General features: G+C 42.0%; 1 protein-coding gene across 3 annotated transcripts in view; it reads left to right on the forward strand.

Annotated features, from left to right (window-relative positions):
* LOC143018304 (PC-esterase domain-containing protein 1A-like) overlaps window positions 1-15,541 on the forward strand; it is a 30,650-nt gene extending 15,109 nt beyond the window's left edge. For 2 of the 3 annotated variants that reach the window (XM_076173663.1, XM_076173662.1), the window contains exons 7-11: window positions 761-888; window positions 3,619-3,692; window positions 6,784-6,884; window positions 11,866-12,001; window positions 13,330-15,541. In XM_076173663.1, coding sequence (XP_076029778.1) covers window positions 761-888; window positions 3,619-3,692; window positions 6,784-6,884; window positions 11,866-12,001; window positions 13,330-13,847 — 957 coding nt within the window. In that variant the 3' untranslated portion in view covers window positions 13,848-15,541. The remainder of the gene's footprint in view (window positions 1-760; window positions 889-3,618; window positions 3,693-6,783; window positions 6,885-11,865; window positions 12,002-13,329) is intronic. The other variant, XM_076173664.1, reaches the window with a different exon arrangement.
* Window positions 15,542-18,336: the final 2,795 nt, after the last annotated feature.

Here is an 18,336-nt window from a genome sequence, read left to right on the forward strand (position 1 = left end):
GCCAATGACATAGAAACTCCTCCATACTAGTACAACACAAACAACAGCCCAAAGTTTTTTCCAAGAGATCTGTAGTAAAGTCTCAGGATTATTGCCACCCACTATGGTGCTGTGGGTTTCGAGTCTTTGAAATTTGAATTGACAATTAGTATAACATTCTATTTCTCTTTCCTCTACTTTGGAAAGAGGAAAGAGAAATAGAATGACAAGATGAGAGGGAGAGGAGTGGAATATGTAGGGGATGGAATGGGTGGGAGCAGTTTCTATGCCTTTTTCTTTTTGGCTACCCCCTGTGTAAGGGGGAAAAAAGCCTTTGGTATATGTATGTATTTCTCTTTCCTCTTTCTCTTCTTCCATTTCAACCTCCTCTTCCTCCCTGTCTTCCTCTTCCCAGAACCATGACATTCTCTTTGCTCTGCCCTTTTGCTGTAGCCTCCCTCTCTCAGCAGCATTATGACCCCCACTACACAACACACACACTCACTCACTCACTCACTCACTCACTCACTCACTCTTTGAATCTATTTGACTGGATGACACAGTGGTTGCCTTCCCATCCAAAGGGATGGTATAACTGCTGCTGGTGCTGCAGTAGAAGGAGCAACTAAACTACAAATAACCCTCTTACTCCCCATAAGGAATCATGTTTCATGAGGAATGGTATTACAGGGGCATTTAACTCTGAGAAGCTAATGAGATTTGTCTTTTATGAAAGAATTTGTAGTTTTTCAATTTGCACAGTACTGTTGTGGTTTTGCAGATTGAATTCATAAAACACAGCATGCGGTTTGTGATCATGGAGGCCAACCGACTGGCACAACAGATGTGTATCGCTTTCCAGGTGGATTTGCTTGACTTGCATTACCATATGAGATTCCAGTTACACAGGTGAGAGAATTTATTTTGTTTATTTACTTGTTTGCATTCCACACCTTTTACTAATCTTTCTTCACTCATTCTTCCATGTGTCCAACAAGGAAGTATGAATGGTTAGCGAGAATGAGTGGTGAGGAGAATGAATGAGTCATAAATCAATAAACAAAAGCTCACTTCGTACCTCTAATACTTTGATGGGTGGCCTTTACATGCAATGATCTCACGAAGGCGGTTTGGAATGGAAGTGGCGTACTTGGTAAGATGTGCAGGATTGGCGAATGGCTGCCTCGAGCTTGGGCACAGAGCTCATATCTTTACTCTGCAAGTCTTGTTTAATGTGGTTCCACAGGTTTTCTATTGGGTTTATGTCAGGACTATTGCCTGGCCAGTCTGCCATGTAAGGTATATGATAGTCTTTAAGCCACTGAGTAACACTACTAGCAGTGTGGGCTGGGGTGTGATCTTGTTGAAAGATGTTAGTACCTGAGCTATTAAAGAATCCTCCAGGTGGTGATTTAAGAGTTTATAATAAACATATTGGTTCACTTTTACATTTTTCGGTAGTACAACAAGGCTCCCAAGTCCTTTTCCACTAAAACTTACCCATACCATGAGAGAATCAGGGTGTTTCACTATTTGTTGAATGTACTGGGGGTCAAGAGGGTCGGTACCCGCACGCTGATACACATTTCCACCCCTATTGCCAGTCACAGTAAAGATGGACTCATCGGTTCAGAGAATATCCAGCCACATGTCATCATCCCACTGAAGATATTTCTTGCAAAACTCGACCCTACGGCGCCTCTGGTTAACCTCTTCAGTACAGGCCTAAATCTCGCGGGCAGCATTAGCTGCCAGACGTACGATGTGTCGTAATAATACTCGCATCATAAAATATAGTCACCACTTATATCGATCGTTCTCTCTTTCACCTGTGAATTTTGATAACCATAGAAAATGTATTAAGACAGTTTAGAGAGTATGTCATTACGCAGGGGCAACTACAATAAATATAATCAAGACGCCGATATGGCAGCCTCACGTATCCACTTGCTCCTCATGCCACCTACGTATGCGGCACCGTATGGAAGGGGTTAAGAGTGAGAAGAGGCTTCTTCCCTGGGCGGTGGCTTGTGTACCCATGCGGCGGCTAACTGTTCGCACACTAACCTCCCCAAAGAGGCCCGGGTTACTTTCTTTTATTTTTCTGGCGGTAACACGTGGATTATGCTGTAACTGTCTCTTGATAACATTAGTAGCATGAGGGGATGTCTTTTTGGGGTACTTTTTCCTTGGTTTGTAACTGGGTGTGTCACAGACACCTTCATTCTTAAAAATGGCTACCCACTTGCACACAGACGTCTTGCCAACCCCAACCTGCTCTATTATTTGCTTTGTTTGGTAACCAGATTTATGTAAAGCTATGATCTGGGTTATTGTCTCTTGTGATAAATACTTGTTCTTGCCCATATTAAGGCTAGAAAGCACCCCTGTCTGCAAAAAACAGACCCTCTTGACCCCCAGTATGTTCAACAAACAGTGAAACACCCTAATTCTCTCAAGGTATAGGGAAGTTTTAGTGGAAGAGGACTTGGGAGCCTTGTTGTACTACCAACAAATGTAAAAGTGAACCAATATGTTTATTATGAACTCTTAAATCACCACCTGGAGGATTCTTTTAATAGCTCAGATGCTAACATCTTTCAACAAGATCACGCCTCGGCCCACACTGCTCGTAGTGTTACTCATATACCTTACATAACAGACTGGCCAGGCAATAGTCCTGACATAAACCCAATAGAAAACCTGTGGAACCACATTAAACAAGACCTGCAGGGTAAAGATATGAGCTCTGTGACCAAGCTCGAGGCAGCCACTCGCCAATCCTGGGCTAGTATAACCCCTGCACATCTTGCCAAGTACGCCACTTCCATTCCAAATCACCTTCATGAGATCATTGCATGTAAAGGCCACCCATCAAAGTATTAGAGGTACAAAGTGAGCTTTTGTTTATTGATTTATGACTCATTCATTCTCCTCACCACTCATTCTCGCTAACCATTCATACTTCCTTGTTGAGCACTGTATATGGGTTGCCAATTAAATGAAGTGGCCTTGCTGTGGATGTGCTGTGTCTTGCTGCATTGCTTCTGACCCTGGCCAATGGGTGAGATGCAGGAATGACCCATCATCCACGAGGAACCAAAAAGAGAGGGAATGGGAGTGGAGTATGTGGGGATGAATAAGGTGGGAATGGAATTATGCCTTTTGTTTTTCGCTACCTACCTGGTAAGTGGGGGGGGGGGGAAGCTCTTGGTGTATGTGTGTATGTATCACTGCTGTTGTCTTTCTGCATTGCTTCTGACCCAGGCAGTGGGCAGGAAAGAGGGATGATCCTTCTTCCTCCATGAATAGTTTAAGATAAACTGGAATCAATGGGTGGTGGATGGTTGTGATTGGGTGCACACCTTGGCTGGCTATCTCCCTTATAATGGGGAAGATGCCCTTGGTGTATAAATACAGATGTATTGCTACATGGCTCAAAGAATCATAAGAGATGGTTTTCTTGATACGTCTTGCCATATGTGTTGGTACTGTGACTACCATCCTTTTTCAAGTGGGAGAGGGCCATGGGTTTTTATGAGATTTCACATTAATGTGTCATCAGTTATTTCTTATACTTGTACAACTAAACTGCCATTAATGTGAATTGAGGTAACATTTATGTTAATTTTCTTTCAGTCGCACTAATGATGGCCTCCATTGGGAAACTCATGCCATTCGGCATATTACCAACCTCTTACTAACTCACATTGGTAATTATACATACAACTTATATTGTGGTTGAAATTTATTTTGCTTAGTTTTCAAAGTTTTTAAGTATGCATGTGCTTCTTTTAATATATTTTGGTGTAGAATGCTGTCGTACTTAAAAGAGGATTAAGTTTGTAGTTGATATTTATAATAACTGTAGTCTTTCCCTGTTATGTCATAACTGGTATTTTAAGATCCTGTTGAATGTGGTTTCCTTTGTATATTATCCACCATGACTTATTCTCTTAAACTTTGCATATTATTTATTCACCATTATGCATTCCATCATTTGTATGCTAGAACATAACTTCATCTTGATGTATTTACATACATACATATATATACCAAGGGCTTTTTCCCCCTTACAAAGGAGGTAGCCAAAGTCGTAGGCATAGATCCACTCCCACCCATTTCATCCCCACATACTCCACTTCCATTGGCCACCCCTCCCTCCCTCTTTTCTTGGCTCCTCCTGGATGACAGGTCATCTCTGCATCTCGCCCACTGCCATGGGTCAGAAGCAATGCAGCAAGACAGCACATCCACAGCAAGGCTGCTTCTTGTATTTAGTAACTAATAATTTTGAGATTGTTCATCTTGAGTATGATATCAAAATTCTTTTCCCCACTGAGTGATGTATGGGCTGAATTGAGGACTGTGGCCAGCATCCTAAGGGGTGCAAGTTTCCTGTAGGAGAGCAGGGCACAGATTGGTAGTAGGTACAGGTTTTGGTCAACAAAAATAAATGCTAATCACAGTATACAAACAGCTCATAATAGCCACACTTGACTGTTTCTCAACAACATTGTTCAATACAATCAAGAAAAGACAACCTATAAATTACACACATCAAAGCAATAAGAATAACTGGATGCACTGAAATCACCCCAATAGAAGATTAAAATTGGAAACATGTGGAAATGATTGGCGCACAGTTCTTTGCATAATATCCAAACACCTGCACTTTACAACATGTCTGTGCAAAAATACAGACTCTTCACAAAACTGACTCAAAGACCCTCCCAAATGCCATATTCCACCTGTCTCCTCCAGAAATCACCCCATCAGAAGAAGCCCTCCCATAACAAGCAAGACCATGTTGGCCTTTATGAATTCAGGCCACTTTCCAGCTTTGAAATGGTGCCAACACAAAAGACCTGTCCACAGAATCAAATTGCCCCAGATCCAGCCACTATACAGAAGACCAGAACACCTCATCTACTTGAACTGTATTCACACAACACAATATCCTGTAATTTTGGGCCAGTTTGGTGACTTTTACTGGTTACCTAGGCATCATAAGTCTTGCAAGAGAGACCAGTGGCAGTGGCATAGTCATTTCATACACCCACATGAATAAAACTAGCTTAACCCTCCTTCCCATCTCTGCACCTTGGGCATCAAGTACAGGCATTCATTTATGTATGCATATTCTAGTAACTTGTTTTTGCTTTAGTGAGCCATGTATTTCTTATTACATCCTTCAAGAAGCAAGTAAATGCCTTGGGGGATTAAGAGTGTCATGAGAAATGGGCATCAAGGAATGGATGCAAAGATATATGAAGGGGTGATTGTATTGATGACACTGTATGGGGCGGAGACTTGGAGTTTGAGAGAGACAGAAAGGAGAAGTTTATATGCGAGATGAAGTGTCAGAGAAGTACGATAAAGGTTACTAGGCTAGATAGAGTGAGAAATGAGGAGAGTGGGGTTGGAAAAGTTGGTAGATAGAGCTGATGAAAGAGTATTGGGATGGTGTGGACACATGGAATGAATGAGTGAAGAAAGATTAGCAAAAGAGGTGTGGAAGGCAGAAATGTATGGAGCGAACTTGAGGGTATGACTGAGGATGAGGTGGATGGATGGGCTGAAATGGGCTTTGAGCAAGAGGTGTACATTAAACAAGGAAGGGAGAAGGCAGGGCATAAGGGTGAGTGTAGAATGACTGTATGAATGATACTTTGGTGTAGCCCGTAAGAATTTCTCACTGTTTTCACTATTTCCTGCATGAGGGGACAGGTGGGTCACTGATTAAGAGAAGGGGCCTAGCTGTGGATGTACTGTCTTGCTGCAATGCTTCTGACCCAGAGCAGTGGGCAGGAGACAGGGATGACCCTTCATTCATGAGAAACTAAGATGAGAGGAAAATAAGGGTGGTGGATGAGAGTGGATGGGTGCCTTTGACTTGGCCACATCCCTTATGAGGTGGAAGAAGCCCTTGGTATATAGATAGACAGACATTTTTCAAATTACTTTTACGTGTTCCAGGCCAACCTCATTTTCAAATTGCACTCCACCAAAGGGCTGCCTGCTATATTAACCACTCCCATTCCCTGTTCACAACTGCTCCTGTAATTTTCTATGATTGTTTGCAGCAGCCACAGTCACTAGGGGAATCCAGTCCATTTTCTAACTGCACAATGGCCAAAAGAATGCATGTGTTGCATAAATAGACAAATACCTGCGCTACTATCCCCTCACTGCTTAGGTCAAAAGCATTGCAGTGAGGCAGAGCTCATCTACAGCAGGTCCTGTCAACTGGAGCTATTTTACCCCCAACCCTTCACACTTGCATTAATCTTGCCACCATCCTCACTCTTTCTTCATCTCATTAATTTACTTTTGCCCACATTCATTCATTCTTCACTTGCAAATAACATAGTATTTCTTTTATTGCTTTACTAATGAAGCTGTTTATTGGTCTTCAGTAGTTTTTATCTATTTTTCACTTAAAGGACTTAGTTTTTATTTTATTTTCTATACTAAGCCATAATACATCATTGATTTATATGAAGTTGAACAAAAATCAAATTGATATATAGATTAATAAATGCCAACTTGATAATTTTTTTATTTTATTTTTTTTTTATTTTTCAAAATCAATTGAGTAATGAGGATGTTTAGAATAGTGATGAAACCCTTCAGCATGGTGATAAAATTTTATGAAATTGGAGTAAAACCTGAATTTTGTTTTGAACTGGACCCCTTCCTTGAACATAATCATTAACCAAAACAAAATATGAAATGTTTATTTTTGTTGAAGGGTGTATTGACATTAGTGATAAAGAATTTTGATTACTTTTATAAAACCAGCTCTGGCCCTTGATTTCCCACTGCCCGGTAAAATTTCAAATAATAATGGTTATCTGAAGGCGGCAAAACAGCTGGCACAAGAGGCATCGGAGGGAAAACAGGTATTACCATTAATGCTGGTACTAATGCTGTAGTACATATTAACACATTTAAGATTGATGCCTTCTAATCATGTATATACAACTTTTATTTCATGTATATGTTTAGACGTATTAATTTGTGCATAACATGGGAGTACTTTGACTTAGCCACCCAATCTCAGATTCCCAGCAGTGACTGTTACCTGCCTCAACAGTCCAAGCAGATAAAGGCCCAAAAAACATCTTTACCTCTTCCTTTGGGGGATTAAAAAGGGTATTGAGAAAGAGACATTTGAGAATGGATGCTAAGAGGAGATTGTATGAAGGAGTGATTGTGCCGATAGCACTGTATGGGGCAGAAACATAGAACATAAGAGAGGAGGAGTTTGAATGTGTTTGAGATGAGGTGCCTGAGAAGTATGATAGGGGTTACTAGGCTGGACAGTGTGAGAAACGAAGAGGTGAGGAGGAGAACGGGGGTAGAAAGGGAGTTGGGAGACAGGGTTGATGAAAGAGTATTGGGATGGTTTGGACTCACTGAAAGAATGGGTGAAGAAAAATTAGTAAAAAATGTGTAGAAGGCAGAGGTAGAAAGAGTGAACATGAGGGCTGATCAAGGATTGAGATGGATGGATGGAGTAAAAGGGGCATTGGGAAAGAGGGGAATGTCTGTTGAGGAAGGACAGGAGAAGACAGAAGATAGGGATGAGTGGAGAATGGTTGTGTATGGATGATGCTGCGGTTCATGGGAGTGTATGGGGGATGAGGGAGTATGTGTGGATGATATTTTGATGCAAGCCGATGTGATTTCTCCCCATCTTCTCTTTCTCTGCATGAGGGGATGGAGAGTGGGGGTTTGCTGATTAAATGAAGTAGCCTTGTTTCGAATGTGCTGTGAGATGCAGGGATGACCTGTCATCTAGGAGGAGCCAAGATAAGGAGGAGGGAGTGAAGTATGATGGGGATGGAATGGGTGGGGAGTTGATTTATGCCTTTGACTTTGGCTACCTCCCTTGTAAGGGGGAAAAAGCCCTTGACATGTGTATGTATGTATATAAATGACTTGGACAAGGGGAGTTTGTGAACAGGCACAAAATAGGATCCTACGTCAGGTCAGAAGAGGATGCAGGGATACTGCCGGAAGATCTTAACATATTGTTCACATGGGTGGTGAAATCGCAAATGGGCTTCAGTGTCTCAAAGTGCAGTGTGTTAAACATTGGTTAATACAGCCCAGAAAGCAGGTATAGCTTAGATAACACTTATTAGAGAAAACTAAGTGTGAGAGAGACTTGGGAGTGCTACTGAGTCCTAACCTTAAATCCAGGAAACGGTGCATTAGTGGCAGGAGTAGAACTAACAGAGCATTAGGTTTCATTGCTAGGATGGTTATGAATAATGATGCAGAGGTAGTTATCAAACTATCTGGCATTAGACTCATCCTTGGTTATGTGATACAGTTTTGGTCTCTGTCCGATAGAATGGATATAAATTCGCTATAGGAAGGATGGGAGAGGACAGAAGACGGGTGAATGGAGAATGGTTGTGTATGGATGATGTTGTGATGCATGAGGTGGAATGGGCAGGGGGGATGGGGGGTGAGGTAGTATGTGTGAGCAAAATTTGACGCAGCCCAAAGGGATTTCTCCCCGTCTTCTCCTTTTATGCATGGGGGAGGACGGAGAGGGGGGGTCGCCGATTTAATGAAGCGGCCTTGCTGTGGATGTGCTGTGTCTTGCGACACTGCTTCTGACCCAGGGCAGTGGACAGGGTGCAGGGATGACCCGTCATCTAGGAGGTGCTAAGATGGGAGGGAGGGTGGAGGGGTGTGGATTGTTTTCGGGGATGGAATGTGTGGGAATGATTTTATACCTTTTCCTTTTTGGCTACCTCCCTAGTAAGGGGGAAAAAGCCTTGGTATATGTATGTATGTATGTAACCATGTAGTGAGTGCTGAAGCTTTTGATTGTTTTAAGAAAATGTTAGCTTTATGGATGGGGATGATAGGTGATAATGAACATGGAACTACCTAGTGTAGGCCTTATGGTCTCTTGCAGTCTCTCTCTTATGTTCTTGTATTTGCTCTCTAAATATAATTTTCACATCGCCTCTCCTTTTGTTCCTCCAGTGTTGCTAGTCCCATTTTTCTACTGTCCTCGTATGTCTCATCAGCCAGGCTTGGGATAATTTTGTTAGCCACCCTTTATTTTTTTTTTTCTATTTTTCACAAGTCTTTCTTTTTGTGTGGAGATGACACCACTGCTACATCTACATATTAATATGCTCCTCATCCACATAATGAAATGCCATTCTTATGTTCATTTGAAATTTATAAATCTATAGTCATTCAATCAGCCCCAGGTCTTTTGCAGGAGACGTGTGGCTTACAGGTATGGAAGAGATATTTCTTGTGTTTTTTATTTAATTTTGCTATTGTTTTGTTTATGTTATTGATATATTTTTATTTATTCATTCTTTTTTATTTTATTTATGTGTGGATGGAGTGGATTTTATGCCTTTGTGTTTTGGCAATGGGGGGGACGGAGAGGGGGGGTCGCCGATTTAATGAAGCGGCCTTGCTGTAGATGTGCTGTGTCTTGCGACACTGCTTCTGACCCAGGGCAGTGGACAAGGTGCAGGGATGACCCATCATTCAGGAGGTGCTAAGATAAGAGGGAGGGTGGAGGGGTGTGGAGTGTATTCAGGGATGGAATGGTTGGGAATGATTTTATAGAACATAAGAAATAAAGGAGACTGCAAAAGACCATAAGGCCTACACTAGGCAGCTCCGTATCCATCACCACCTGTCATCCCCATCCATAAAGTTGTCTAATCGTTTTTTAAAACAACTGATAGTTTCAGCGCTTACTACATGGTTACTAAGTTTATTACATTCATCGACCACCCTATTAGTAAACCAATTCTTGCCTATTTCCTTCTTAAATCTAAATTTGTCCAGTTTATACCCATTACTGTGAGTCCTGCCCTGTTGTTTTATTATGATGACCTTGTTTGCATCACCCTTGTTATAGCCTTTGTTCCACTTGAACACTTCTATTAGATCACCCCGCACTCTGCGTCTTTCCAGAGAGTATAAGTTTAGGTGCCTAAGCCTCTCTTCATAAGGCAAATTTCCGAGTCCTTGTATCATTTTGGTCATTCTTCTCTGTACTGATTCTAGTGAATTTACGTCCATTCTGTAGGACGGAGACCAAAACTGTACCGCATAGTCAAGGATGGGTCTAACTATCGCTAGATAGAGTTTAATAATTACCTCTGCACTTCTATTCGTTACCGTCCTAGCAATGAAGCCTAATGCTCTGTTAGCTTTATTTCTGGCGCTAATACACTGGTTCCTGGTTTTAAAGTCCGGACTCACCAGAACTCCCAAGTCCCTCTCGCACTCAGATTTTTCTAAAAACGTGTTATCTAAGTTGTATCTATTTTCGGGGTTGTGTAGCCCTACGTTTAACACGCTACACTTAGAGATATTGAAGTTCATTTACCATTTCACCGACCATGTTAACAGCTTATTAAGGTCATCCTGCAGAATCTGGGCGTCGTCTCCTGACCTAATTAGGCGTCCTATTTTAGTGTTGTCCGCAAACTTACTAACATCACTATTTAACCCTTCGTCCAAGTCGTTTATATACATAATGAACAACAAGGGACCCAAAACCGAGCCCTGGGGGACCCCGCTAGTAACATTGCCCCACCTAGATTTTATTCCATTTATGCCTTTTTCTTTTTGGCTACCCCCCTTGTAAGGGGAAAAAAGCCTTGGTATATGTATGTATGTATGTATGTGTTTTGGCTACCTTCTTTATATGGGGAAAATAGCCATTGGTATATGTATGTATATAGTATATAGGTAGACATCATCTACAAACAAGTTTGTGCGCCTACCTATTCCACTATTATATACATTATGATCATTACTGGTGCCAGTACTGAGCCATGTGGTACTTTTGTCATCTTTCTCCACCTGGAGGCTGTTGCCAGTTACCTGAAGGCAACAGGTCATCTGCAAGAGAGACCAGGGCCAATGTATTGATTGATGACCTCTCTCCAAGATGACATTAGATAACTGACTACTGTTCATTGAACATTTGGCCACAAGGCCTCTCTCACTTCCAGGTTCTTAACAACTTTAATCACTTCACATACTTCCACTTTCATCTTATACATCTTCCTTAACTTTACCCTTTTCTCCCTCAAAATTCTCTTCCTTGGAAACTATTATCCATTATTTCAGCTTCAGTTTTTACTTCTTTATATATTGCCACTTAACTTTCAACTTAAATTCGTCTTGACATTTGTCATTTACAGCCTTTTCAAAGTTCTCTTCCTCTTCAAATTCTTTATATTCATATCTAGCTTTTGTATTGTTCCTTTTTGCCACCTCTCTCATGCCTTCTCTATTGTTATGCTATTGAGCTTCTTTGTTGTCTAACCAGTGTAACTTGTCAGATGGGACAACAACAAATGGGTGTTGGATAAATGAAAGGTGGGTGTGTGCCTTGTTAGCTACCCCTTTATACAAGGGGGAAAGGGCCTTTTGATATATGTATGCAATTGCATGTGAAATGGGGTACACTTTGACTAACCACCACCCCTGTCCTCTTGCCAAGGGCACAGGATTTTTTTATATGTGAAAGTATCTACTTGTAATGTATAGGGAGCTGTGCATGTAGGATCCTGTTTCCTTCCATTCCATCACTTCAGTGCTGTCATGTGAAGGTGTAGCACCGTGACTCCTGAATGTAACATTTAGTCGTTTACACATGTTATTGCCAATATGATTCTAATACATTTCTCAGAATGTGGATTTTATCTTTGCATACTGTTTGTGACAATATACACCAATATTTGTTCTTTTTATTAATTTGATTAAAATTCAGTTTGCCTTCAAGATGGATTGGGAAATCATAGTACATTGGTTTTTGTAGTCATTTAGTGAATCTGTTTTTAAAATTTAATTTGTTCCCTGAAACCCCCCCAGGTGGAAATTGTGATGGATCATGAAGTAAAGGAAATGATGTCCATGAAGAGAAAGGCTATAAATAGAGTCATTAGAAGCACAGTAAAGGTGGAGTTGAAGAAGAAGCCTGAGGAGAATAACAACAGTAATGTTAGAAGTAAGTCTACAAGTGACATTGAGAATGTTTACTATCACATGTGTCTTGTTGCATTGCTTCTGACCTGGGTAGTGGGCAGGAAACGGAGACCCTTCACCCACAAGGAAGATGAAAGGGAAATGATGGGTGGTGGATGGATGTGGAATGGGTGGGAGTGGGTATGTACCTTGGCTGGCTACCTTCCTTATAATGGGGAAGAGGCCCTTGGTCTGTAGATAGATAGGTTACTTGCTTCAGAAGCCATGAGTTTCTCTTGATGGATAGTTGCTCAGTACTCTACCAACACACACACACACATGAATTTAAGAACAAACTAGACACTGTGAGATACAAAGATGGGACACCACGAGCATAGCTCTCCTTCCCGTAAGATACAACTAGGTAAATACACCCAGACATAAGCCCCACAGAAAAACACCCTCTTACACCTGATAAGGACCACTTCATACTATAGTGCCCCACACTAACAATTACTAGACAACAACAGAGTACATCTCCCTTGTGTGACTTGTGGACCCATCCAGCGGTTGTTGCCAGTCACCTGAAGGCAATGGGTCTTCTGCAAGAGAGACCAGGGCCAACAGATTGATTGATTGAACTCTTGCTGGAGACTCGCACCTCCAGACTCGCAAGTGTTCATATGGATTCCTGAGGAGTAATGTGCATTAATGGTGTGTGGTTGTATTTAGTGTATGGAGGGGATGGGGAAAAATAACCACCATGTAAATGAATTGGTTGGTCATGCTGTGGATGTTCTGTGTCTTTCTGCATTGCTTATGACCTGAGCATTGGGCAGGAGACAGGGATAACCAGTCATCCATGAGGAGCTAAGATGAAAGGAAACAAATGGGAATAGGATGGGTAGGTGTGTGGGTGCACACCATGGCTGGCTACCTATTTTATAAAGGGGAAGATGCCTAATGGTATATAAATACATAGATGAATTATTATTAATTCTCTCAGAGCTCCACAAGGAACTAAGATAGTAGGAACAACAAATGGGTGTTGGTGGATGGAAAATGAGTGAAGGGTAGGTATATGCCTTGACTAGGCCACATGCACCCTTTATAAGGGTGAATATATATGTATAGATGTATTAATCCTCTCACTGTGCAGGGAGTTTTGCCAAGCTGAATGAAATTGTCATGCAGCATCCAAAAAAAATATATATATATAATTAATAGTGGTGAAAATTAAAAACTTTTTGGCTTCGCAAGGTATTTCCCTCCGAATAAAATCATTTGTCAGGAGGCAGAACAAATAATGTACATAAAACTGTAGGAATATTAATGTCATGTATGTGACTGAATGCTTGATTTTTGTTACAGAAAAAGTTCAGGCCAAGAGAAGGTTGCCAGTCACATCAGATACAGGCAGTAACAAGGATGCTTCCAGTGGAGGTCAGGCTACTATCAAAGCTGGTAGTAGCCAGGTGCCCAGCATTCAAGTCACAGTATCTGGAAAGAATGGAGACAATGACAGCAAGAGGCAGTGCTCATACTCAGGGAAGCCCACCTCTACAGGCCCTACAAGTGGTGCTGGTAATTCCATGCAGATGCCCAACAGGAACCATCCACGTCCTCAGAACCCACGTGGTAACATTCAAATGAACGCCCCTTGTCAGAACATGAATTATGGTGGGAATAACTACAACAGTAATAACAACAATGGGAATAATTGGAATGCACAACATCATCACTTACCAAGGTTTTCTACCCATCCAAACATAGTACAAAGGTGGAGCTACGGGGTTCCGCCGAGTAATATGAATTGGAATTCGGTATTTCGCCAAGCTCAACCTTTCTGGCATGATTATCCAACTAGCAACTTCCCGTGGAATAGGTAAATGAAGACGAACCCCTGTGAAATGGTTTCTAAGCCCCTCAGCATGTGATCCTGCCATAGACCAAAAAGACTTGTGTGGCATTAGTTATAACAAAATATGTAAGTGTCATTGTAGCTTAGGTATGAGATTAAATATACATACATATACCAAGGGTTTTTCTCCCTTACAAGGGAGGTAGCTAAAGTCAAAGGCATAAATCCAGTCCCACCCATTTCATCCCAACATACTCCACTCCCATTGACCACCCCTCCCTCCCTCTTTTCTTGGCTCTTCCTGGATGATGGGTCATCCTTGCATCTTGCCCTCTGCTCTAGTTCAGAAGCAATACAGCAAGATACAGCACATCCACAGCAAGGCTGCTTCATTTCATCGGCAACCCCCCTTCTCTCTCCCTTCATGCAGAAAAAAAGAAGACCGGGAGAAATCCCTTTGGGCTACATCAAAATATAATTCACACATATTCCCTTACCCCCTCCCATCCTCCACCCACTCCCTTCCATACATCACAGCATCATCCATACTCAACCATTCTCCATTTACCCCTATCTCCTGTCTTCTCCCTTCCTTCCTGAACAGACATTCCCCTTGTACTATATCCATTCACCTTGGTTGCCCCTTCATGTTCACTCCTTCCACCTTTGCCTGCCACACCTCTTTTACTAATCTTTCTTAACTCGTTCTTTCCATGCATCCAAACCATCTTAGTACTCTTTTGTCAACCCAATCTCCCAACTCCCTTTCACCCCCATTCTCCTCTTTGCCTCCTCATTTCTCACTCTATCCTACCTTGTAACCCCTACCATACTTCTCAGGCATTTCATCTCAAACACATGTAATCTCCTCCCTTAAGTTCCATGTTTACTCTATATAGTGATGTCAGTACAATCACCCCTTCCTATAACCTCCTCTTAGCATCCATTCCCAAATGTCTATTTCTTATTACACTTTTTAATCCCAAAAGGTATTTACTTGCTTCTCTCAGTCTACATTCTACCTCAACCTCTACTCCCTTTCCTGCCACATTTGACCCAAGTATCTAAAGTTATCCACTTCCTCCATTCTCTCGCCCTTATTACACACTTCCAATTTCCTCTCCCTTTGTACATCTTATCACCTTACTTTTACCTACATTTATTTTCAAATTCCTTTCACACACCTTTCCAAACTCCATCACCAACTTCTTTAATCCCTCTTCTGATCCTGGTACAAGCAGTTTCATCAGCAAACAACAACTGGCTTATCTCCCAATTTTCTCCATTTTCTTCAAGCATCTCCAATCCCTGGCCCATTCCCTTGCATTTACCTCTCACACCACCCCATCCATGTATAAATTGAACAGACGTGGCAACATGACACATCCCTGGCATAGTCCCACCTTTACCTCAAACCATTTGCTCTCTCCATTTCTAATTCTAACATAGGCTCCACTACATACATTCATACATATACCAAAGGCTCTTTCCCCCTTACAGGGGAGGTAGCCAAAAAACAAAGGCATAGAAACCACTCCCACCCATTCCATCCCCTACATACTCCACTCCCCTCTATCCTCTTCCCTTCCTCTTATCTCGGCACTTCCTGGACAGGCTCTACTACTTTCATAAATACTCTTGACTGCTCTTAACAAATTTCCTCCTACCCCATATATCTGCAATACCCTGTCATAAGCTTTTTCCACATCCATATACAGATGCTCCTCAGCATCTGTATACATATACCAAAGGCTTTTTTCTCCCTTACACGGGGGGTAGCCAAAAAGAAAAAGGCATAGAAACCACTCCCACCCATTCCATCCCCTCCACCCTCCTCCCTCCCTCTCATCTTGGCACCTCCTGGATGATGGGTCATCCCTGCATCCTGTCCACTGCCCTGGGTCAGAAGCAGTGTCGCAAGACACAGCACATCCACAGCAAGGCTGCTTCATTAATTTGGTGACCCCCCCTCTCCATCCCCTCATGCAGAAAAGGAGAAGACGGGGAGAAATCCCTTTGGGCTGCGTCAAATTATTTCTCATACATACTTCCTCACCCCCCATCCCCCACCCACTCCCCCTCATGCATCACAGCATAAAGGCCCAGAAAACATCCTTACTTTTTCATGTCCTAAACCCACACTGTTCCTCTCCTAATTCTCCCAATCAAAACCCTCCCATAAGCCTTCTTAACTACACCTGCACTTTTCTCCTTTTCCCTTGTAAAGCGGAACTACAGGCACTCCTCCAGTCCTCTGGCACTGTACCCTCCTTTAGACAAACATTAACCCCTTCCATACGGTGCCGCACACGTAGGCGTCATGGGGAGCGAGTGTATTCGCGAGGCTGCCAAATCGGCGTCTTGATTATATTTATTGTAGTCGCCCCTCCATAATGACATTCTTTCTAATTCTTTTGTAATCGCATTTTCTATGGTTATCAAAATTCACGGGTGAAGAGAGAACGATCGATATAAGCGGTGACTATATTTTATGATGCGAGTATTATTACGACACGTCGTACGGCTGGCATTGGCTGCTGCCACCGAGATCTTAGTCCATGACGCCTACGTGTGCGGCACCGTATGGAAGGGGTTAAACAACCTCACCAGCCACTCCACCATCACTATACCTCCCTCTTTTAGACACTGTGCCTTACACTCATCCAACCCTTACCTGCTCTCATAATCTCCTGTAGAAGGTCCTTTCCCCTTTGGGAGAATTGGAGCACAAGCTCAAATCATGTGTACCTACAGATATACCTACCTATATGCCTTCACCCTCTTACAAAGGGGTGCCTGAATCAAAGCATACACTCACCCCACATCTATAAAAACCCATTTATCATCTCCCTTCATCATAGCACCTTGGGGATGAAGGATCATCCCTATCACCCCACCACACTGCTGAGGTCAAAGACAATGCTGAGAGACAAGTGCTTCAGTGGAAGGGCCCAAGAGCTGAAGCAGGTTTACACCCCACCACCACTGTCATGTTGCAACCCCTGTCCTCCAACACATCCACTCAAAAAAGTTATTGGAACAAACAAAAATATTCCTTGAGGCTCCATAATTTCTTTGTTTATAATCACTCTCCATTCACTCCCATCTTTTGCACTATTTTTTTTGACAGATATTATTCTTTCTTCCTATGCCCCCTTTGTACTCTGTACATCCACCACATCCTTGGGCTTTTTCCCACCTTCATCCCGTCCATTTCTGCTTTCAACACTCTTGCTGGTCTTTCCTTACTGGATTTCAAGAAGAATGTCAAGGAAAGAAAAGTGCAAGAGATAGGGGTGATTGGGATCAGGCAGACTGTTCCCCCCGATCTTTTGCAGAAGACCTGCAGCTTTCAGGAAATAGGCAACAGCTTTTGGGCAAGACCCACATAGGGAAGATATAGTGTGGTGTTTGAGGATTGTAGTATGAGTTGGTCTGTGTCTTCTGTGTGATGGTTAAAGTGGTTATGAATGGATGTAGAAAAGATGTTGCTAGAAGGGATGTTCTTGTCTTCTCCATAATATTTTTTATAGAATAGGGGGCTGTTGCTATACAACAAAGCATCAGCTATAATTGTTAGGCCCTGCAAAGGAGGCACTGTGTTTCACTGCATTGCCTTTGACCCAAGCAGTGTGGTGGGGGACTGGGATGACCTTTTATCTACAAAGTGATAAGATGCAAGTGGTGGTGAATGGGTTTCATAAGTGGGAACTCCCTTTGATGTGTATGTATGAGTATATACTTGTGTATCAGTCATTCCACTAAAACTTCACCATTTATCAGACATTCCAAATGATAACTATCCATTCCAGGTGCCTTTCCAGCTCTCTTCTTTCAATGCTACCTGTATCTCCTGTTTATGTATAGCCTTATCATCATCCTTTTCTGTCACAATCCTGCAGTCTCCCACTGCCACAGTTAAGGCTTCCATGCCCTCTTCATTGAACTTAGATAATCTACTCATCTTCCTCTCAACCTTCTCTTCCATTAGCAACTATCCATAGTCTTCTTTATCACCTCTTCAAGTATACATTTTTTTCTCTCCCAAATTAATTTAAAAAACTATCTCTTACTCCACTTCCCTTGTATTACAAGTGTACTCCATACTGCACTGTGTACGATCACATCTTTATACAGTATTCTCTTTTCATTCGTTCTCAAAAACCTGTTTCTTGTAACCCATTTATTCTATCCAGACAGCTAGTAAGCTGGATATTTACATGGATGATTTTAGCAGAACAATGGTTGTGACTTTTTTAGGAGTTTGTTTCAGATAAATTTTTGATCTGGAAAAGACCTTGACACTACTAGTTTAGGGTTTGCCCTTCTAGATTGATTGCCTATCAGTGATATTTATATAGCTAAGAGGAAACATAGATGGTTTGATGGTAGTGTGTGAAACCAGAGTTTGAATCTTGGGGCAGACACAGAAATGGTTGCTGAGAGAAAAGCTTGATACAGTGACTAGTGATGAATATCTTCCACTGTTGGACCTGCAAGATGGATGGCAGAGAGTT

This window comes from Oratosquilla oratoria, chromosome 34, assembly GCF_046742065.1.
Source record: "Oratosquilla oratoria isolate Oo_2021 chromosome 34, ASM4674206v1, whole genome shotgun sequence".
Classification (NCBI taxonomy): domain Eukaryota; kingdom Metazoa; phylum Arthropoda; class Malacostraca; order Stomatopoda; family Squillidae; genus Oratosquilla; species Oratosquilla oratoria.